Consider the following 24,898-nt stretch of genomic DNA (forward strand, 5'->3'; position numbering starts at 1 on the left):
GTATTTTTCAGAAAGAGACAGTTACTGAGAAATAACATACTCCCACCCCCAAACTTCTTTTCCTCATATTCACTAGGGTTTAAATTCTATTTGATTACAAAATAGATTGAAAGACAGCCAACTTGACACTAAACTATGAAAACTGAAAGAGTTTCCAAAGTTTATCTTGCCCACTTTCAGGCAGATCTCATTGTCTGAGCTAAGTGGTTTTATAAACTCTGATGGAAGCTGACAGCTAAAAACATTGGAGTCATCAGAAATATAAGACTATTAATCTGGGACAACTACCTAAAGTAAGATAAAATATCCCCTTCTGCAAAAGAGAGATTACAGGTTAGTGATGAACTTCATGTGAGTATTGGAATGAATAAAGTCACTAAAAGTTATGAGTACTACACAAATGCTAATCAAGAGTTAGCATTGACTGGAAAGGTCTTATGTGCTCAAATATTGATGAACGCATCTGCTGCAGTAACTACAGCTTAAAATTGTAATGCTACTTTTTGTCTGCACATGCTTTTGGGATTAAAAAAGGAAAAACCATGCAACCAGTAATCAGCATTCTCCTAGAAGCAAAATAGGTTTTATAATAGAGTATTCTATTATAACACTTCGGGAAAGCAAAACAGACTTCAGACAATAGGGATAACAGATGTTGTTGCTGTAGTCTGATCCCCAGAGGTAAAACAGAAAGGCCATAGAAAAGAATATTCTGATGGGATAAAACCTCTGAGAGAAGAGGTCGAAGTACTGAGAAGAAAAAAAATAAAAATCTTTACAGAGCCTACCGTTAGGATATGGTGTTTCACAGAGGGTTAGAAAATCAACAATAGAGTAATCCATCTCTAGCACAGCAGTACTTTTCCCATGCATAACTGTTAAACAGGGTCTTCTTCCTACAGTGTCATATGACAAGCCTCCTGAGAGAATGATGAAGGGCTCCCTGGAAAAAAGCAGAGGCACTTAGAATCAAGCCAAGATAATAATACGTAAAACAACTGGGCAGTTTTTGTAACCTTATTATAAAGTTCAATGAGATATCATTAAACAGATACAGAAAGAATAGTGCAAACCAGCTCTCCATGCAATGTGTAGCTTGGGTACGTGTTTCAAAACCTAAAACCCAGGAGTTAGAAGACTACAACTCAAGTCAAACATATCTTCCAAAGTTTTTGTTCTATATTGCTTATTTAACTTTGTAATTGTTTGCCAAGATGAGAGGGGTTTTTTTTTTTTATTTTGTTAAGCTTTAGAATTGTTTCTTTTCTACTGAACTGCAAATTCAGATTTGCCAACAGTCTCATTTATCCATGATATAAAATATTCCAGCAGGAACAAGAAAAAGTCCCGTTTACTTCCTGTATAGTATTACCCTAAGTTTTACAGGATGAACAATTTTGCAAACAGTGTAAAGCAATTTTGCCATCACAATAATATGCCTGTCTTGGAGAAGCAACCAGCTGCTTGATAAGCTTCAAAGACCTAACATCTTTTAAGAAGGACAAATAAATGCCCATAGTTCTCTCATCACACATTTACAGTAAACATTTTATCCATTTCCCACCACCACACAAAAAATTCAAGAAACTACTTATGTCATAGACTACTTCTACTGCATAATTAAATGGCTGAGTATAGCAAAGCAAAAATATTTCTTCTAGTCTTGAGAAAGACAGACTTCCCTTCAAAAATTTTTTAAAAGTCTTTACAGAAACATTTTTAAATACATCTATATTTTCAGCACTATGCACATTATACAGTTTAGTATTGCATTTATTGAAAAATAAGATGAAGTAATATATTCATCTTACTAGGTATTTTCTTCTTTCCCAATTATCAAAAGTCATCACTCATTTCAATACTGTTTATGTTTAAAATAGGGTATAATACCTTTTAAAGAGCAGACTGACTGTTTATAAGTATACACAACAAGAAGTTTCATCCATTATTGACTATTGCTTCAAATTCCAGGTTATGTTTCTGGAGGAAAAATAAGTACTTAGAGTGTGAAATTCCTCTGATCTACTTTTACACTCACTTTAGGTAGGAATTCTACTCTTTGCTTGTGTCTACCTTGGAAGCAGATAGGATGTCAATATGTGGAAGAAAGCCATCCTAACATATTGTGAAAATGAGTCTGAAAAGATCTTTTATTTTTTGTCTTTTCCTATAACACCATCTTTCCCATACCGTCTAAATGGCTTTCACTAGTTAGCATTTGAAACACAAACATGACAGGTTAGGTACATCCTTCTACTTGAAAACTATGCATGAAGTATTCAGTTTATGCACATGCTGCCCTTCCTGAGTTTAAGGCTTGGCTGAAGTGTGCTCAGTGTTTACAACACTGAAAGCAAAGCAGACCAGGATAAGCTTTCAGTTTGTACAATTATTTCACAATCTGCCTGGTCCTTCAGAAAGCCCTATGACTGAAGAGTTGACAGGATCAAAGACTTCTGCTGGCTGAGAAAAAGACCTTAAATGGCCATAAATTAGACCATGGGTCTGCCGAGTTCAATATCCTGCCTCCAACAGTAGCCAAAAGGGTATTTCTAGAAAAGGGGTAAGTTTTTTCCAAGCTTTCATTTAATCTCAATTCTTCATACTGGAACTTCACACAATCTTTTATGGTCAGGTCTATGAAGTAATTTCAGGAAAAGGGCAAACTTTAGTCTAACCTGATATTTTTCAGGATGTCAATGAAAAGAAAAATACTGGTGTGATGTACTTGCAGTATCTCATCGTGCTGGAATGATTTATTGCAGTATTTTTTGTCTTCACAAAATCATTAGTTTTTTAAACAATAATGCTGCCAGGACAGTTTACAGTAATTATTGCAAGTAATTATTGAACTTGCAAGTTCACCAAGATCCACTGACAATACCACAGTGACAAATTTCACTTTAAGTTTCATACATCACAGTGAAAACTGCATGCTGGTTTCTCTTGGTTTTATTTCTCAAGGTAATCAGGTTGCTTTGAGCAGGCTTGCCAGAATCTGTATCCTTATGAAGCAAAGAATGGAAGAGCTAAGAATAGATTACATGGATCTGTCACATGGATTTTTCACAGATGAATCAAAGATTAAAGTTGACTTTTGTCTGCCAGAAAGACTAATACAGGTTTGCATAGGAACTTTTCATATTTTCATGAAACTGAATTTACCACTAACACAAGCTGCGCATTTTCTAATTAAATACTTAAAGTGTTGTCCTTCAGTTATGATACATATTAAAAGGTTAGTGCACATGGATAATAAATAGAAATGGATAATTTAAAAGAAAAATAAAAATGCTTGTACTTTACATCATAGATGAGATGGATCCAACTTTGACAGTTATATTTTACCTACCTGAAACAAGGGAAAACATTTAACAAAGAGCAGTGCTTAGCTCTTAGAGAATTGCTATAGTAGCTGCTAAAATGCTGTAACAGAGATTCTTCTTTGAAACAGTTCTGCTTCAGCAAGTATGGAAGCAATCCCTTTACATTAATTTCCTCATCAGTTAAAACTGTAAAATCTCTTGGGGAACACTATAAAAAATTTACTACAAAGGGGGGACAATGTTTCATTTAAAAAAATTTCAGAAGACACATGATTAGGTCTTGCAGTGTATGAAAAAAATCCAACTGAGAGCTGAGTGGCTCACAACCCTGGAGGATGTTTCTGCTCAATTTTAGAAGTAAACTGTCAGTCAGTTTCTGGCAATCTGGATGCAAGACAGGAGAGTATATACAGAAGTCAGGCCATTGGTACAGCTGGCTTACTTTTCAAGCCACAGGTGAATTTATCAAGAAGTTTATCCCTAGTAATAAAGATGGAAAAAAGACTTCAAGAGTTAGTTTAGCCTAAGACTGGAAATCTTAAAGTAGTAATGAAGATAAATTACAAATTAATTTTGGGAAGTGTGCTTTTGAACCAACAAGCTCACACAACAAAATAGTACTATTCAAACTAAATTAACAGATCAAGAAGTTTTACTTATCTGGAGACCTCATTATTATAGTAACCTCTGGGTCTCAATTATATACATCTGTCTTAAGGGGTAACTCTACAGTTAGTCAATGACAGCTGTATTAGCTACCAAGACAATACCCTTTTGGTTATGTTTTATGGGGAGACTTTTGAGCTGTAATTTCTATTACACAGAGCTCTAGTAGCAAAGAATAACCTTGGGCAATTTTACCATAAAGCTAATGTCAACTAGAGTAAATATTATAAGGAACTGAATCTGGAGACATAGGAAATGGCATTAGGAAGCTCAAGAACTTCTCTAAATTCACTTTAGACAGAAAAGTATGCATAAAAGGCAACATGGAAACAATTTCAGCAAGCTCAAAAGGTAACCTACCGGAACTCATCGCTTGACAAACAGAGAACAATGACATTATGCTCTGGGATTAGAAAATTATGCCAGTTTGCTCAAGGAATATACCATGAACTTGCCTTTCGACCCCCTATGCCAGGTATGGGATGACTGTCAATAGTAACATTTCTACGTATATTCTGCCAGATATAAAACTACAGACATACTATTGTTGTAGTGTAAAAAGCTTTGGCGACTTCACAGGCAGCATGTGCATTAGACTAAACCCAACAACAGAAAAGCTACAACCTTAAGATAAATAGGTAGTCTATAAGAACCAGCAGTAGTCTTGTGTCCTCCTGTTTCCCTGACTCTAGCTTCACAGTATGGAAAACATAATGGAGAAAAAAGTGAGAAGGGATTAATAATGTCTGTAGCCCCTACTACAGGTTGCAATCAGTTACGTTCCTTCCTTCTGTGTGGTTCTGGATGTATTTTCTCCAAAAACTTTAACAGAATTAGAAGCAGTAAAGAAAACAAGATCACATTAATGAAGTGTTTTCCACATGAGGAGATACTGAAACAAACCTAGATCCTAGACCACTATGGATAAGGGAGGAGCAAGAAAGAAGGGGTGACAAAGATGTTAGAGTTCCATGTCGAGCATGGAAAAAGTGAACATGGAACAGTTACTCACTGTTTTTCCACAATAAAGAAGTGAAATAGCCTAAATATATGTTAAACTCTTAAATATGTTGTAAGATTTTGGGGTTTGTTTTTTGTGGGTTTCTTTGGTTTGTTTTTGAAGAACAGTTAGAACAGACTGCTGTAGAAGCAAGTTTTTGATTTGTTTCTTATATTCTTTAAGTGGCTAGAAAAAACTTTGGAAATTAAGCCATGAACAAATGACAGTGCTTTAGCTAAAAGTCAGAATTATATCATGTTCATACCTAATCAAGTTCAGTTGGTAAAGAGAAAAAACATCAAAATTTTCAGCATTGAAAGGTAGTTCTGCCTTGCCTTAAAATTCTTGAAATAAGATTGCAAGTTAAACTGTAAATTCAAATGTGAACTAGAAGTACATGTAGCAATAAATGAATGGATATTTTCAGTGCACTGCTTCACTATCACAGCACAAATTGGGTTTATGGTTTTTTGTTTGTCTTTTTAAATTAAAGTCCTGGAAAAGTATCACAATAGTTATAGGTTTAGAAGTACACTGAATAGAGAAGAAATATTAAATTGATATGCATCAAAAGATTGTTTGGATGAACACTGGAAAATGGGAGGTGTAACAGAAAAGAGCCCACACTAGAAAAATGTAGTCTCCCCAAAGAGCTATGTGTTCTTAGAAATTATACTAGAATAAGCTCCTCTAAACTGTGTGAAAAGTCAACTAGTTTTCAGACTGTAATATTATAATCACATTCAAATAATCTTTTCCTTCAGAATGATTATTCATAACAGAAGGCTGCAGCCCATGCAGGATCCCATGCCAGAGTGGGTAGAAGCACCTGAAGGAGGCTGTGACCCCGTGGGAAGCCCATGCTAGAGCAGGCTCCTGGCCTCATTATCTTACTCCAATTTGATTGGTAATAAATTAAATCAATTCCCCAAGCTGAGTGTTTTACCCATGGCAGTAATTGGTGAGCCATCTCTCCATGCCCTTATCTCGACCCACAAACCTTTTGTTATGTTTTCTCTCCCCTGTCCAGCTGAGGAGGGGAGTGACAGAGCAGCTTTGGTGGGCACCTGGCCTCCAGCCAGGGTCAGCCCACCACAATGGATATAGCAATATATAGTAGAAACCTATATTACATCAATTAAGTAACAAACTTCTATAGATTTGAATGCCTGGAAAGTAAATTAAATAACCCCCCTACAAGTCAAAGAAAAAAATATGCAAAAAAATCAACATTTGCAAATAGCCAAACAGGTTGCCATGAATATTTTATCTTTATATTGCATTTTTTACTCAAACATTTAAAGCACTTTAGAACCATAAATAAAAGAAATTCCATACAGTTCATGAAATACTTCAATCCTAATTGCAGTCTTGGTAACAAAACATGCTACTCAAGATACTGTAATTCCATCTGAGACTCTTGTTGCAATTACTGCTTTGTTACATTCTCAATGTGCATAATTAGACACAATTCACTGCACAAATTACTGCACTCTACCAGAAGAGTTTCTCTGTCAGTAATATTTTTGGGGGAGGAACACATATTCAGAATTAAGAATATTTGCATCAGGCTACTATTTGTCAGTTTTTCAGGTCTGTGCTTCAGTGTCATCTGTGCTTCATCAGCCTTTTTTTCTTTAATATTCTCAAAAGTTTGAGCAAAAATACACATGAGCTTAATAGCATGGAAGAAGCATGTAGGTAATGCATTAACAGTATCTTAACCTAAGTTAAAGATTGTAGCTTGTTCACATATTGCTGAATAAACTATAAAAACATATGTGATTTACGAAAACTATTTCAGCTGTTTTACCATAGCTCAGTACCATCAGTATATGTATCCCAACAACTGGGAAACAGTACATTCCTAGAGAGATGCATTTATTTTACATATGTTAATTTTGCATACAAAACAAGTCTTACCCAGCTCTAGTTGTCTTATATTCCACCTTAAGGATAGGTTTGCAGGGTTCTGGCTTCTTTCCATCCTTCAACTGCTTTCCTAAAGTGAATTATTTTCTTATATTAATCTTAGAGTTCCATAATACGATGACAAATTACGAAATTCACTATGCAACTTGCAAAGTAGACCATTCATACAAACATATATGCAACACCTCTGACAATTATAGAGTATGTCTTGGAATAACATCATTAAAGATTTGTTAAAACTCTACATACACCAGCCTAGAATATTTAGGTTTTATGTGCGTTTTTTGTCTTGCAGGGCAGGGGGGGAGGGTGTGGAATATTGTAGAGTTATTTGTTTTCAAAACTATAATCCTCCCCTAAAAAGAATTGTTTGAAGTAGCACTGGGAGATTTAAAATTTCTTGTGTCTACCATTTTGCAATTAAAATTGGTCAGCTCACAAGTAAAATAAAGTTTATTCTGAGTGTTATCCTTAAGGGCTAAGACTTGAATTTGAACATGAAGGCCCTTTCTCTATTGCGCACTATTAGCAACTAAAGCTTCTACGCATACAATTTCCCATGGAGTCAGCAGAAGTTGAGTATGGTGTAAATAAGTATCTTTTCTATCTGAAGATTGAAAAGGTCTGATACAACTATAAAGCTCTGCAGAACATTCAATTTTCAGCCGAAGATCCAAATAAAAATGTTTATAAAAGAGGCCAAAACCTATTAAAATAAGGTTATTCTTGACTAACTAGTTTTATTACAGCAGCATTCAGGTTTGAGGGTTTTTTTACTGTTACTGGATCATACAGAAAAATCCACAGCTTCCTTTTTTCCACTGAGTTCACAGCTAGCACAGTAAACATGGACTTTCTGGAGGCTCAGATAGGTAAACCAGGATGTTTAGCTATAGCATCTGGTACTATGACTGTAACCTCACAGATTATCCTGCTACATTCACACTTAAGAATTTGAGGTAAATAAGTTGCTAAGACATGACTTAGAACCCACCCCCCCCCATGTAAACCTGGCATTTGTATAGAACTTTTTTTGAAGATAAGCAGCATATTTCACAGAAGAACAACATGTAATGTTAATTTCCTAGATTAACATTAATGCAAGACTTCTCAGAAGTGGGAACATCTTACCAGATGCTAGTCTTACTCTGTTACAAACCTTTCCAAGAATTTCTGTGGTAATCTACACATTTATACATGAAACAGATGCTTGCTTATATGTATTTAAAACAACATATGTGATTGTAATGTCAAGCAAAAAGCAAGCCCTGCAAAATATGCATTAGTTAACTTTGAGATCAATGACATTGTATGAAAGGCCGGCTTAAAGTTCAGAGATTTAGACAAAGCTGCACTGATTTGGATTCTTATTTCATAAAGACTGGGCTTTTTCTTAATGAACTCTAGCAGAATTTGATATGACAAAGTTTTTCCTTGAACTGCAAATGCATTTTTAATATTTGGTTTTGCAAGACACTTCTATTAAAAATAAGTTCTCTGTGATTTAAGAGCTGTCAAACACAGCTTACCATGTGGAGTGATTGTCTGGAATGGTTTGGTAGGAGATTTAACATTCCATATGGTCAAGGTACCATCTGAGTGACTACAAATAAATTGTTTGCCTTCATGATGCCAAGCCACGGAGTGAATAGCCTATGCAAGAAAAGAGAAAACAGAACAGTACAAGTCAAGTATCATAGTACCATTTTATCCTTAACTACTTCCTCACTGACATTAGACAGCAAAAGGAAATTAGAGAAAGTACTAATTAAATCTACTGCTCTTAGTATGTTTTCTGTTCATAAGTACTTCTTTCAGACATATTTCATCCATCAAAAATACCGTCTTCATTGTAATGACATGTTTACGGGGGAAAAAATCATCCTCAAAGTGTAGCATTAAGGTATTTTTTCAACAACGGGTAGCACGCAGAGAATAACTGCAAGCACTTATTTCAGCTTTGCTAACCAAAATTTGATATTATTGGAAAAAAATACACTGCCCATTCAAAAATATCTGCTTGATGGGATTATTAATACAAAGTTTTAAATGGCATTTTGAGATGTCTATGTGGATATGCATGAGGCGCAAATGTGGGCTGAGAACATAAGTGAGAACTGAAGTAATGATAGGAATTTTTTGGAAGTGATGATGACAAAATATCAGCTTGAATAAACATTCTAATGTTGCAATGGCAGTTTTGAGGTACAGGAAAGCATAGGAATCCACTAGTAAATCTTTCCATAAGTACAGAAACATTTATATTCATAAAATTAGGAATGGAATTATTAGGCCATGCCACATGAAATCTTACTGCTGAAGAAAGCTGACTAAATGAGATGTAGTTGCTGCCTTAAGGTGAGACAAAAAGCAAACAATGAAGCAAAGAGTACAAATAAGACAAAGACATTAACTAGTAAGAAAAGATTGGTGCTATTTCCATTTCCAGTATCTCTATTAGTACATAGACATTATGAAACCATTAGGTGACGTTTAAGGGAAGTTTAGTTATAGCATGAAAATATCAATAAAGAATGAAAACCCAAAGTATTTCTCTACTACCCAAAAGGTGCAGAAGGAAGTATTACCTGCAAGAAGTATGGAGCTTTGATATCACTGAGAAGGTAGGCTTGCTTAATACTTATGGTAAAGACATTACTCTAGGTAAACTGAAAGTAGGACCTGAATACGTGAATCCCAGTGGGCCCAATACCATCTTTTGAGAGGATACACTCAAGTGGAGGCTCTGTCTGTAAGCAGGGCTTAGACTTGCTCCAGCTCCTTAGGTACCCAGGGTTGTCCTCTGAGGAAGCCTAAGTGTGTGAGTAGAAGGGAACCCTAACTTGCAGTGAAAGCTTAGGCAGTGAATTAGCAGGTAAAGAGCAAATCACACAAGCCAGATCTAAGCTAGCTTTGCCTGAACTGATTATACACAGATCAGCTCTTCACATTTCATAAAATTATACAGAAAACCAAGACAGTTTCCAGCAATGTGATCGGGAGAATCCAAAGATTAAATGACAGAGGAAAATGACTATACTACATGAGTGTAGAGTCTCCAGTAATAACTTTTCCAACTTAAAGCAGTAGAGGATCTGGATATCTGTAAACTACAGATTAACTAATTTAGTAATTAATCATGTTCCCTATGTAATGTGGAATCACCATAGATTGATAGAAGACAGATGCAGTGTACCATTATCACATCTACACATACGTAGCTCAGAAAGCTAGACATCTCACATAAAGTGTCCTAGAGTCAAAGTGAGTCTTGCTCATTCTGTCTGTAGATAATTTTTTATTTAGCAAATAAAAGCAGGTATTAGAAATTTTGCATAAATATTGAAAATTTGTTTTTGTTTACCAATGTAGTACCAAAGTCAGGGATCAGCAAGTTTGAAAGTGCAGACTTTGTAAAGCAAAGGTTGCATTTCAAAGAGCTCTTTTCACTAAGAAAAGAAATTATCTATACTATGATTAGCAATACAATGTAATAAGTATGTTTTAAATACTCTCCCATGTGGAGTCTAGCCCTGACAACAGAACAGTTTTTGATACACATTTACGTAGAAGCAGGTCTTAAGAATCAGTAAGAAAGCTTTATAGAAGGATAAATCTGAGATATGAACACTTTTTCCTTTTCTTGAAAAAGGTCAAGAGGAAGAAAACACAACCACCCATTACTGTTGAAATGGCATTAATGCTTGTGAACATAAGATCTGATAAACTGAGCACAAGAGAGAAGGATCACTGCTATCACAATTTCTCCAAGGAACCTGATGGGATGGTAAGAACACTGAAAGAGAATGAGGCCTTTGACTTTATGGCTATTTATTACCTAGTTTTATAGAGCATCTGGTTACATTTAGCAATGCAGCTAAATATGATGTAAAGCATAACAAACCCACATTTTTATATATTTTTAAAATAATCCAATGAACAATCCTGTGGGCTGAGTATGATAAACTTTGGAACAGAGCACTATCCTTTGCTATTACACAATTCACAATTTTTTGTAAGTCTGAAAAATAAAACCAGACCTGTAAGTAGTTGTAGTGTAATCTCTAGGTATACAACAGGCTAGTATATCTACAGTGACAAGTCAGTTACAATGAAAAAAGTACAATAAATTTAGGTGGCACTAGTTGGTTGATATCAATAGCTTCAATCACCAAAACAAAACCAATAACTGAAAAATCATCCCAATACTTAAGAGCAAAAGTTTGACATTTTTCCCATGTTTAATATTAGTGCTAGAATTTGAAGGAAAGCGTAACATCCAAGATAGAAAAATCAAGCAGAATCCACTGAGGCTGCAAATCTATAGATAGCTTCTCAGACACCAAAAGCCCCTAGGAATAATATTTTTTTTTTCCCCAATATTTTAGACAAAACTTACTGATCCAGAATAAAACTCTCAAAGTTTTAATCATAACTCTCATCTTGATCTAGAAGTTCATCTGGCACCCTTTTGGTACCATAATGCAGCAGTATGCTGAAATCAGCTGGTGCCGATTCAACTGTGTCAAATATTTTTGTGGACTATATGACTGGTCATATGGCTCCCAGCCAGTAATCCCTTATGACAAGATCATGCACTAGTACCACAGAGGACTGTTGCTATATTTAAGGCACAAGATGTCTGTATCCCTAAGAGTTGTCGTGTGCACAGGTAACCCAAGTCCTGACCTCACTAACATTCTGAATATTTCCATTTACAGACATGCATGAAATACAGGGAATCTTTACAGGGACTTACACAGAGAATGCTTTATGTAAAAAACAAATCTTTAAATTTACTGAATTGTAACTAAAGGTTTCTTGTTCAAGGTATTCCTACTACCCCCTTCACTTTGATGTGAAGTTAAGTTAGGTGTTCTGGCCTATACAGAAGTTTGTTTCAAAACTTTCAAGACAGTTATGTGTTTTCTAGGGGAAAAGAACCCAAATACTTTTTTTTTAAAAAAAATAAACCCAGCATGGTTGATTGCTCTGTCCTACATATGTCAAAACTTAACCAGAAATGTGGAAACTAACCATCCTAGAGTATTATGTGCACAAAGGAAGCCTCACTTTCACCAGCTGTTCCAGAAGGATTATCCTGTGCGGAAAAATGACTGCTATACTGCCTGAAAAGGTGGATGTACTTGATTTTCAGAAAGAAACATTCTTGCAGTGACTGGAACAGTTACCAGACGGAGACTGTAGGAGTGGAAGTGCAATCACAAATAAGAAACCAAAAAAGTCTGAGAGATAAATTAAAAGCATTTTATGCAAGTCTCCTACAGAAATATCTTAAGTAGATCACTAGCATTTAAAGAGATTAATGCATGTTTAAAAACATTGTGAAATTCAGTTTTACTGCTGCAATAGCTTGTCAATATCCCTAGAAATCACTACTATTTCTTAGTTCTTTAGAGTACAAAAATTAATAATTCTAAATACAACCTTACAATTTAAGGGACAAGTTCATCAATAAAGACTCAAGTTTTGATTGCATTTTTCCACCAAGGGGATTTAACTGTTTCAATTCATAAAATACATATACAAAAAAAATCCCTTTTCAATTCCTACAGACTTATTTTAACCCTACAGCTGATTATATGCATATCCTTTCAGAACAGTTTGAGACTACTCTTCGTATCCTACCTTCCTGCAAGACAAGATACATGCAGAAATGTATTGATACTTCAATGTGAATACAAAAACCTATTAATTTAAGCAGTTTCCCCTGTTTCTAAAAGGCTTTTTTAAGAAAAAACCCCCGATTTTTCTAATATCAAGTTTAGACTACTGCAAATACAGTTATTACAACTCAGGAAAAAAGTAAACTGGCTTTTCTTTTTTTTAAATAATACGCACCTCCTTGCTTGCTTTTCAAGTATAACACAATCTGTGGTAAAATGTTTCTCCACAGGAATACACCAGAATCATGGAGAGCTTCCTTCATCATTCTTTGGATTTGACCATGATTCTTTACTCTCTTGTGCCATTAATTGAGATTGAAATATACTGTGCATGACCGGTAAGGTCCATGACATGAGATTAGTTATTCTGCAAACCAGACTGTTTACCATAGCCTGGTAAAATTTCATGGAAATGGAGGACTATCATAATAAGAGTGGACATGGACAGTATTTTCTGGTAAACTTGAGCAGGTGATGACACTGAATCCTTTTCTCCAGGTTTACCAAAATATTCAAAGCAAGCATAGTAATCTGGGAATACCTATGCTAACTGTCTTGACAATAGCCTAAGAAAGGGAAAAAATGCTGCAAATAAGAATGTAGCTACTGAGACTTAAATAGTAAAGTATCATGAAGATCATTTTGATGCAATGAAATATGCAAGTGCATAATGACTGCATTGACACACTTTGGTTTCTGGCAAGTCACATGTTACAGTTGCCTTTTTTTTTCCCCTCCTCTTAATCCCACAGGCTACTTTGACATGCTTTTACTGCTGTAAAATAATCTCTTACACTCAGCCATGTACCAGAACATTGAGCCTAAAAATAGTTATAATACAGTTGCTGAGTTAATGCTATCAAAGCTTACTTTAAATCAGAACAAACAGAATAGTACTTATTAAAAAACTAGTTTTAGTGTTCAAAAGTTGCTCTTCAATCTTTTAGAAACAAAATTAATAGTTGAGAAATTTATTTCTTTTTTGGCTGAAAATGTAGGATGGGAAACGTTTGCAGAATAAATTGTATTCCACATAAGATACGTATAACTTTTTAAAATCCCCAGTGTCTGAACATAAAAGGCTTAAGAATTATGCAAAAAAGAATTTGCAGTCTTATTTTCCACTGAGTCTGCCCAAGACAAAAAGGATGTTGTCAGAAAAGGGTTCCAAAGAAACTTTCTAAAGAAAAGTTCATTCACAACTGCAGTTCCATTATGTCACAGATAATTTCTTCCAAATTATCTGTGCATTCTTTAACTAATTCTAAACATGCAACATATTGCTGTTATAATAAAAAGTATACAGCACTGGAAGCTCAGGATGCCATTTGTAATATAGAAAATTCAAGAACAAATTATAACTAAATTCCCTGTTACGAACTAGAATGTTGTGGAGGAAAGAATATGCCAGCAATCAGCACTAATACTAATCATGATCTAAAGCTGCCTCTCCCAGCCATGGTTAAGCAGAAATACAATTACAAAGGTTTCAGGGGTAGTGGTGTTGCCCACCCTATAAACATTCCTGTCATTGGGATGAACGCTCCTAGTGTTCTTGCGCTGCAATTCTCAGAGCAGGGTGCTGGGCAGGTACACATGTTCAGACAGGAAGACAGCATGACCTAGCTTTCAGGCAATAAATGAGACTGCCCCACCACAACATGGGAATTTGTTTCAAGAAAGCCTCCTAAAGGTCAGGTAATTTGGAATGAAGCCAAGCAGGAAGTGGCAAAAAGATAATAGGATTCAGCTTCTTCCCTGAGGAAATCACACAGGTATCCTTCCATAAACCTCTGATCGTGCAGGAAGTTTGACCCTCTTTGTTCCTCAGCAGAGTACAATCATAAAGGATGGACCCCTTGGCGCATCTGAAGTTTTGAGTCAAAGAGTAGCATCAAATGATGGTGGTAGACTGCACAGTCCCTCAAGTTACATGTTTTAAGACAAATGTCAACTACAAAGTGATGAGAGAGGAGGAAACTAATTGAACGGCAAAGTTCCCAGCAAACAGTCTTTATGGTATCAATGTGCCTGGCTATCTTGTTCATAATGCCTGATGAAGCCTAGCCACCCATTAACATTAATCATTCAAAATAGAGAAGTGTTTTTCACAGCACTGCTATGGGAAAGACTGCACAGTTGGAGAGGATCCAGCTCCAGGGTCCCAACAGCTACATCTTGTGCCTTGACATCATAGAGAACTGCAGCTGTGCTGTAGCACCAAGCTCTGCTGCTGTCAATCCTGCAACTCCCACCAGCAACCAAGCTCATAACTGCAATTTCTAATAGCCACAGAATGCAATGACTAGTGGTGGATTGAGACTGATTGGACTACACAGTTAACCAGTACCAGAATAATAATTTGTTTTCAATAGGATTAAAGCCAGTCAATGTTTCCCCAGTGCTAATAAGCAGGCCTGATTCACCGAACAAGATCTCTGAGACTCTGCCTTGCTACACTTCAGGACTTTGAGATGGCACGGTCAGGAAGACGAGACAGCATTTTCTATGTCTGATGAGCAGCTCTGCACCAGATCTCAAGTGCAACAAGACTGGACTGAGTTGCTCTCTTCTTACTGGTTGTCAACTCTACACTCAGAAGAGCTCTTATCAAGAACAAGTGGAGAGCCAAGGATATAAATCCTGAGGTTTAAAATCCTGCTCCTGCTACAGGGCAAAACATCATGCGCATAATCTCTGTGAGAGAAGAGGTGAAACACATTCATGGATGAAATACAGCCCTTGGAGTCAGCATATAAAAGAAGCCTCTGGCAAAGCCACCGAACCAGGAAACCAACAAGAAACAAGAGCTAGAAAGATTCTGTGCACAGAAGTATTCAAATTTACAAGGTTTGCTAGCAGGAAACTAAATGGCAGAGAGCTTTCTCTGCTCTGCACCACATGTAACAGAAGCAGAGATCTAATGAAATAAGGCATTCTTCCACCACTGCTAGACTCTGTGCACTCTCTTGAGCAAGGAAACCACTGCATTGCCAGAAAGACTGAAGATTTTCCTCACACCTTAAGTTTTCACATGCAATGGGTCTTTCCCACTGATACTTTTCTTGGTTGTACAGGAAGAGGGGAAAAGTTAATTATACTGTGACTTGCTGTATTGTCATGCAGCCACAACTAATTACAGAAAGACATTGCTGGGTTCAGGGTAAGACTGCTTTTTTGAGCAGCAACACAATCTTAGATTAGACTGAGCTAATCAATAAAGGTCGTGGCAAGACACTACATTATTTTAATAAATATGGCATGTCACACTATTTGTTATTGGGGATTGTGTTGGGTTTGCGTGGCAGGGTTTTGGTAGCGGGGGGGCTACAGGGGTGGCTTCTGTGAGAAGCTGCTAGAAGCTCCCCCTGTGTCTGATAGAGCCAATGCCAGCCGGCTCTAAGACAGGCCCGCCGCTGGCCAAGGCCAAGCCAATCAGCGCCTCTGTGATAACATATTTAAGAAGTAGAAAAACATTTGGAGAGAGCTTTTGCAGCCGGAGAGAGGAGTGAGAAGATGTAAGAAACTCTGCAGACACCAAGGTCAGTGCAGATGGAGGGGGAGGAGGAGCTCCAGGCGCCGGAGCAGAGATCCCCCTGCAACCTGTGGTGAAGACCACGGTGAAGCAGGCTGTCCCCCTGCAGCCCATGGAGGAAGGATGAGGGGGTGTAGCGATTCCACCTGCAGCCTGTGGAGGACCCCACGCCGGAGCAGGTGGAGGCACCTGAAGGAGGCTGCGGCCCGTGGGAAGCCCACGCTGGAGCAAGTTCCAGGCCGGACCGGTGGACCCGTGAAGAGGGGAGCCCACGCCAGGGCAGGTTTGTTGGCAGGACTTGTGACCCCGTGGGGGACCCCACGCTGGAGCAGTTTGCTCCTGAAGGTCTGCACCCCGTGAGAGGGACTCCATGCTGGAGCAGGGGAACGATGAGAGGAGTCCTCCCCCTGAGGATGAAGAAGCAGCAGAAACACCGTGAGATGAACTGACCGTAACCCCCACTCCCCGTTCCCCCTGTGCTGCTGAGGGGGGGGAAGGTTTGAAGCCGGGAGTGAAATTGAGCCTGGGAAGATGGGAGGGGTGGGGGGAAGTGTTTTAAGAGTTGATTTTATTTTCTCATTCCTCTACTCTGTTTTGCCTAGTAATAAATTAGATGAATTCCCTCTCTAAGTTTGGTCTGTTTTGCTCGTGACGATAATTAGTGAGTGATCTCTCCCTGTCCTTATCTCGACCCACAATCGTTTCGTTATGCCTTTTCTCCCCTGTTTAGTGAATGAGGGGAGTGAGAGAGCGGCTCTGGTGGGCACCTGGCCTCCAGCCAGGGTCAACCCACCACAGGGATAGAGGGGAAAACGAGCTAAATAAGGAATTAATAGGCCATCAATTTTTTAGGCTCCTTTATAATAAAGGGAGCAGATGTCTTAGTGCTCCAGTCAATGAGAAAAGATATTCCAGAAAACCATTCAGAAACAAGCTTAACTCTAGAAGTTATGAATCATGTTACATCCTGGTTACAACATCCTCGTAAAAATACTTTTGTTACTTCTATTACATATCTCAATCAGATTGTGTTGCATCTTCTTGACCAAAGTTCAAACTCTGAAGTCAGTTTTGTTCTCTTAACGTAATATTAACAGTCTCAAATGTTGAAAAAGAAAAAATCAAGGTGCATGAGTCAAATTTAGAATGGACACACGCTAAATTATTTCTGTCTAAACCTACTAGTTACTCTCTTCTTACCTAAAACCTTTGTTACCTGCACCCTCCCTGTGTCCTGCTCAATTCTATTTCCCTGGTTTCTGATTTTCCATTCTAGTTTAAAATCTACACAACCATACTAGCCTTTCACTGAAAAGAATTATGTGCTTATCATATATATAGATGTCTCATTTTTGGCTAAATATTTGAATTGCTAAGTTATTCAACTAGAATGAACAGGTTACCTTATCAGAATTCCAGCAAAGCTAGTCGGCATTTTTCACAGTACCGGTTATGGTGTTACCTATCTAAGACTCAAAAAGTTACCCACCTTTCAGCATTAAGCAAGTGAGAATGCCTTCTCTTTTCTGTTAAGGAATCTCCTCATAAGAGCCAGCAAAGTTTTTATTATTTGGCAATATCATTTTATTCTTGCAAACTGCAATTAAAAAAACCCTGTTTCTACTGCATTTCTTAACATTTACATTCACTTACTTGAAGCTATGCTAGCAGAAAAATAGCAAGAACAGTATATTTATATAGGCCACTAATTAGTCAGCAATGATAATATGATTAGAAAGATAACATTATGGAGTTGAATATTCCTTTCACTGAAAAATTGAGGAAGGTTCTCCATTTCTGCAGCTAAACACAAAACTGAGAGGCACTGAAGAATAAAGTGAAAGATCTAGCAGAACCTCCACCTCACCTGACTCGCACTAAAAAAAAGACAGATATATATAGTATACATATCTTCCGCTTTCTGCAGCTTTCTATTCATTATCTTTTCTGTATCTGATAGGATCTTCTCTCAAGGCCATCAGTCCAGAAACAATTACAGCACTCTCTGCTATGGCACCTTTCAAGAAACACATATTTTTCAATTCTGTTAGACAAAATTAATCATTTTATTTCTATGTCATTCAGGTCAGAATTCAGAAGAACTTGAAACTGCCTAACTGGATTAAATCCAAATTCAAAAAAGGGACATAATTCTATTCTGCCTTCCCCCTTAGAAGATTAGATCTAAACAACTTGCCCACTGAAGAAGAAATTCCTTGTCATACAATGTTAAATGGATGACAACCAACAAATTACTGCATACAGTAATTCTTTTTCCAAAGAAATTTTTCTTAAAGGGCAATCTGAACTCACATAAAAAGCATACTGCAAGCCAATATTTTTTTAAGCAACTTTACTGTATGTTGATTCTCACTAATGAGAACAGTGAAAATCATCAAGTTCACTCCATAGATCTGCATGTTTTTCTCTCCATCCACTGCAAACGTGATAATTCACATTCCTTTACCAAAGGATCTGACCTGAGGTATTTCATTACTTCTTCTGCAATCAAAAACCAACCTGAACAACTATGTGCATTCACTAATAAATCCTAAAGGAAATCCAAGATGAAACGGCTGAACTATTCACTGCTGTTTGCAAGCTCTTAAATCAGGGTTGGTTCAGAAAGATGACAACTTTTGAGTCAATTTAAAAAAAGGACCACAAAATCCAAACTAAAAAACAGAATAAGCAGCACAGTGTCTACCCTGGGTAAGTTTCTAGAAACTGCAAAAACAACTTTATATAAACATAATTATTTCACATCATAAATCCAGTGTGCCCACATCTTGAATACACTATGTTGTTGTGTTTCTCTTTTATAAACAAAGATAAAATAGAATGGTAAAAAAAAGTTAGAGAATAGCAAGAATAAGAGGAATAAGAACTTGATTAAGACTAGGAAAAGATGGAGATATAAGTAAGTTTATGGAACAAATCAACAGAGGGAATTAGTTAGGTGCATGCAATGCAACTGGAAGGTAGAAAATTGCTCTTCATATAACATACTTTGAGGCTTACACAGACATTTCTGAACACAAAAGAAGCCTCATTCAGCTCTGATGTTCTAATATAGCTCTGATGCTCTCAGACCACTTCAGAGACTCCCCCTTCAAAGAAACTCTTCACTGGTAGAGCTAACACACACAAGCACAAGTACTGAGCCATAACCACCACAAAAACACCCAAACCCTGTCTTGTGAGAAGTTCAGCACAGAGCTAAGGAAAACACACCCTCTGTGATACAAGAAACAGGCCTAACTGGGACTGAACAATGATATAGGCATTTTACAATCAATGAAATATAGATTGAGACTAATTTTATGTTATTTTAAATAAAATGCATCAACTTATATTAAGAAAAAATGTTCAACATAATATACCGGTCTTTCAAAAAGCCTACATCCTGAAGAATCAAGTTTTAAAGAAACAAATGCCTTTTTAACCCCCCCAGTTTTATTTCAAACCTTGATCTTATCCTGCAAAGAAGTATGTTTATAGAAATGTCTTAGACTATTAAATTTTTCCACACACACTTTACAGAATGTCAGATATTCCAAATAACAGAAATTGCTAAACCACCTTGTTTCAACTTAAGTCTCAAGCTCTTAACACAAGTGAAAGTCACAGTACTCAATAACAGAAAAAGAGATCTGAAATCTTCCCTCCCCAGCCCCTGAAATCAGTAAAGAAATCCAACCCATGCCACCATTCATTGCTTCAAACTTCAACTCAGTGAACACTTATTCACTCTGAAGTTTCTATTATTCAAATTCTACGGGTCTTTTGCAGAAAACTTCAGGTACTTGCAACTTCAGAGAGACCTATTTATTGATCCACTGGTGACAGAAGCAGGAGAAGAAATGAAAAAGATAAAAATTACTAGAATAGCAAATGATATTCTCATAGTAAGTAATGCATATGAAAACTGTTACCTCATCATGTGTGTATCTGTAATCTGCCTTCTTTGACTTCAGATCCCATAATACCACTGTTCCAGATTCAAAGCCAATCAGAAGCTGCAATAAGCAGATATAGCATCTTTATAAGAAGCAAAATAATACCATTTGCAATGCCTATAGTTCTTGCCCCAAAGAGATGCAGCATAATACCACATGTAGTAACTGCAAGTAGTTATGAAGACAAAAATTAATGAGAAGCAGCGAAGACTGTTAGAATGGTTTACTTTGTACTTGTCATTATCCTAAACTTCCAGCTAATACAACTTACATTCATGCAAAATTAGAAAAAAAAATAATGCATTCTTCACAAGAGTCCTTGGAAATCCCTTTGAGTTCCAGAATGGCCAACATTAAACTTTAAGCATATTCCTTCCTGAGTGAAAATGACAGTGTTGGAAAAGAACTTTTAATTGTGTGTTTTCGTTACTGGAATTCATTCTGCTTAGATTTCCAAGATTAAACCATTTCTGCAGGGAGTCAAGATTCAAATTGCTCATAATAATTGGTCTAACACATTGTTGAGTATGTGTTTTGCTCTATCTTAAGTGACACTTCTCTTAATGAAAGCAAAACAAGGCCAACATAAGGCAGTAGTAACAGTCTTGGCACTTGTTATATAGAAGGCGGCAACGCAGTTTCATCTTCCATAGTTGCTGGATCTACTACGAGATGTGATCTTTCCTTTGAGCAATGTTGCTACAGAAGAAGCAGCTCCTAAGATTAAGTAGCATGTCTTCACTCCCAGTTCTTTTTCCCCAACATGGACATACAAAAAAGGAGTAGTTGGCTGCTGGGATTTACTCACTGTTAAAACACTATTTCCTGGGAGCAAACAGAAGTGGCCTGAGAAGTGTCCTTCATACTACAAGTTAGAAAACACTGCCTTCACACATTCCATTGTAGTCAAGGATAGGAGATCTAAATCAATATGGTCTATTGCTGCAGCTAGAGGTTTTGCCTAGACAGTCTTTTCAGTATGTTGAGATTTTCAAGGTGCATAGTTATTTCCAGTATGAAAAATAACATATGATCTCCTACCAGCTTACAGATAAAATATTTGTTTTATTTCAGTGCCATACAGCACTAATACCCTAAAAGTATTAGACACATTTGATCTAGTAAAAGTGAATATTAGATATTTTCTTCACTACAGTGTCTGTATACTATTATTTCAAGTGATCTTGCTTATAAGCCATATTTTATAATTTTTCTATTTTGACTTCAAGCATTAGAAAAATCACAGTGATTAGAAGGCTAATAACATGAACGAATTATAAAAGTGAGTACACAAGAGGCTCCTGCAACTACAGGTTTTTTTCAGCAATATTTTTCTTATGAGAAAGGAGTTGTAAGGCCAGATTCTAAAACACTGATTGATAGCCCGATTGATAAAAACAGTAATTCTTAAACTTTCATTGACAGTAATTAAGCATGGGGTGGAATACACCAGAATAAATAGAACATTTGTCTACTGAAGTCTGCAAAGCTTCATTGCATTCATATTCTAGGGTCCATGATTATGGAATGTGATTCAAAACCTAATTCTACAGAGAAACCCATCGGTTATGTACTTACTGCAGTGAGTTTCACCCCAATGAAAACAAACTCTACTCATGAAATTCTCCTGTTGGACTGAAACTGTAGGTGTCTAGGATACAAGCTTATAACTAGCATGCTATTAAAACATTCAAACCACTGCTCAGACAGTAGTATCATCCCTTCTCTTTTCAGTTTTATCCACTACTAACATGTCAAATGAAAAGCAAGTAAACAAAGATTTCTCCTGCATATGTGGAATAGTAGTAAGCCTAATTATTTTCTCTCTCCTTGAAGATTCTTCACAAATGGGAGTTCAAAACTCTAGAATATTTCTGAGACACTACACTGGCGAAGATAATAATTTGGAATTTAATTCATCAACCTATTCAATCACTTATGCCTGATTAATCTAAAGTGGAATCATTAATTAAAATCTGTTTAAAGTGAGTGACATCAAGGTGTCTCTGGCTAAGATATAACCATGCTTTTGTCAGGGTCTACACAGTTTTGGACAAGATACATGTAGAGACCGCTGTTTTTAAGTCCTTTCACATTTTGCTTTATTCCTATTGTCAAAACTAAGGAAAACCCCTCCTGCTTATCCTTCAGTCTGGATGAAGGGATCTGAACAAAAGTTGCAGCAGACCACTCAGATTTGCTAAATAACTATTGGGCACACAAGCTAGAGAGGCAGAAGAACCTTCACAGAGTGGGTGACCCATGTGATCCCATCCCAAGGCTTGTAGAAGAGGTCTATTACCTGAAGCACAGACTTGGTCTTGCAATCATGATTTATGTGGGGAACATATGATTTGGTACTACAGTAATTGCTGTCACCTAGAGAAGGAATACTAACATTTTAACTCCTTGCTTTCTCTTTTAATTCATGAAGTCTTCATTATGAACTAAAGTTGTGTGTTCTACGTTGGTGTTGCATGAGCCTCATAATAGATGTCCCAAAGCAAAGGGTAATAATACCTGTAGATTTACTTTAGTAATATAGAAGGAACGTATTACCATTAAGTTCATATCTCAAGTTGTTCTTTGTGGCTGCTGTGTCACAGGACAAAAATTGTCTTGCAAGGGCTTCAAGAACAAGTACTGTGAAACTTTTGTCAAGACAAAATGATGATGATAATGCTATCTCAAAAGAGGGAAAAGTCTAATACACAGCTTTCTTAAATGTTTTAGTTGAGTTGACTTTTCTGAAGTATTAGTTGTACTACAGGCCAGTTAGTTTTTAAGCAATTCATTATAATCACTAGATGATGTCTGCTAAATGAATGTATGTCAGACCTCAAATCCCATAGAAACTGCTGCCTTAGAATACTCTGTACTTCATCTGCAGTTTAGCTAATCTAAATAAATATGCTACCTAAACAGGCATTTTAAAGTTGTGAAACAGCAACACCCAAGAGCATTATAAAGTTTATTTAATTTCCTTCCCACTACTTTTCCACTCAGGTTATGACTGGGGTTTTTTTGATAACATCTTAATTTTTAATCACCATAAGTAAAGTTCTTTGCTTTTGTTTTCAAGAATTTTTGCAACTAAGCACTTTCAGCTGTGTTTTAAAGTGTTTCTGATTACAAGATGCAATCAATTATTTTAGTAATGTGTCCTACAGTCATGTCTGTACCTTGCTTTTAGTATTTTAGATCTTAAAACCTTGATTTAGACTTCCTTCATGCTTTTAACATTGTCCCTATCTACTTAATCCTTCCTTAAAAAGCAGCAGTATCTATACTTTAAAAAAGTCCTGCTTGAAAAACAATGTATTAAATAATCTTTAAACATATCCTACCTTTCCTTCATCCATTGGATTGTCACTAATGTGGACAATAGGTCCTGGGTGAGATTTGGATGACCTAAACAACAAACATTTCCATTTAATTAAAAAAAAATTCCTTTGTCTAAAACTGCATCTCAAAACAACTGCAAGTAATACAGATTTGCAGATACAGACTCCATGTAAGCAAGCTATTGACATTTCAGCATTGAGTCACTTTTATCTTCAAGCCTATAAAAACTTTGTGTCTATTTGTAGGCACTGTCTTTTTATAAGGAGGAAAGACTTATTTACTGCTTATTCGCAACACAAAAAAATTGCCATTAGCTTTAGAATATCTATTTAATGTTTGATGTTACAGAAACACAGTTGGGTAAAATGTTTATTTTTATGCTGGAAAACAGGTCTTGCCTTTATTCATAAACTGCCCAAACTGGACATTGTTAAAACAATATAAAGTTAAGACTTTATGTTAACTTCTTGCTATTGAAGAAGATGGACTAATGAAGAGCTGTGTTTGTTCCAACTTGCCTTTGGCAAGTTACAGACTTCACACATTTTTAAGATAGACACAACATTCTGGGAACAAAACAACAGCAGAGAAACAGCAGCACACAAGTATATGTTTTCACTCACAAAACATTATATTTGCATAAAGAAACTTCTTTTTTAAAAAGGAGCAGCAATGGTAATAGCTGTAAAAAAAAAGCCTCATTCTTGGAATTGGCTTATTTAAATTTACACTTTCAGCCAGTAAATTTTATACTCAGCATGCCATCAGCTTTCTTACACTGCCTGTCTTTGTACTTTGGGCTTTAACCCCAAAACTATAGAAGTGACATGCCTGCCCAAGCACCAGCCACATCATATTTTAACATATATTATTTTTCTAGTTCTTTATCACCACAGATGATAATTTCTATGTCTGATTTTATATTGTCTATTCCAGGCACTAAAATAGTGTTCTAGGCAGAAACATATATATGAACATTAACATTTCACATTTACAATAAAAAGTATTTACATGACTACTTATGTACTTTGATCAGGTATTTGTTGTAGTGAGACTAATATGGAGGCCACTCTAGGTAACAGTAACATTTTTGCAACTGATTAATAACATCTGGGACACTTCTGTCCCCTCCCCCTCAAAGGACAATACTTGATTAAACTCACAGTTCAATGGCTTTATTCCACATGATGACATAGCCTGAGAGAGTAAATGATTCCACATTGACAATGTGAATGTTTCCTCTTTCGGTGCCCACATATAGCCATTTACTTTGGAAAGGCAGATGACAAAATGTTATCCTGAAAGAGAAAGCCACCAAAAAAGGGTATTAAAGAAAAGTCTTCTAGCTATCCTACACTTTAAGGTCTATGTTGCCAAAAGGTATAAGAAAGGCAAGAGGCAAACAGGAAGAAATAAGACAAGTTACAGGTACAGAAAAGTAGCAAGGC

The 24,898-nt window shown here is 36.5% G+C and overlaps 1 protein-coding gene across 9 annotated transcripts in view; it reads right to left on the reverse strand.

Annotated features, from left to right (window-relative positions):
• The window catches only part of STXBP5 (syntaxin binding protein 5), a 114,857-nt gene that overhangs the window by 47,168 nt on the left and 42,791 nt on the right, over positions 1-24,898 (reverse strand). For all 9 annotated transcript variants that reach the window (XM_054819751.1, XM_054819750.1, XM_054819754.1 and 6 more), the window contains 6 exons: positions 24,614-24,748; positions 23,453-23,516; positions 20,082-20,165; positions 8,454-8,577; positions 6,916-6,994; positions 789-943 (listed from right to left, as the gene is read on the reverse strand). In XM_054819751.1, coding sequence (XP_054675726.1) covers positions 789-943; positions 6,916-6,994; positions 8,454-8,577; positions 20,082-20,165; positions 23,453-23,516; positions 24,614-24,748 — 641 coding nt within the window. The remainder of the gene's footprint in view (positions 1-788; positions 944-6,915; positions 6,995-8,453; positions 8,578-20,081; positions 20,166-23,452; positions 23,517-24,613; positions 24,749-24,898) is intronic.

This window comes from Grus americana, chromosome 3 (assembly GCF_028858705.1).
Source record: "Grus americana isolate bGruAme1 chromosome 3, bGruAme1.mat, whole genome shotgun sequence".
Lineage (NCBI taxonomy): Eukaryota > Metazoa > Chordata > Aves > Gruiformes > Gruidae > Grus > Grus americana.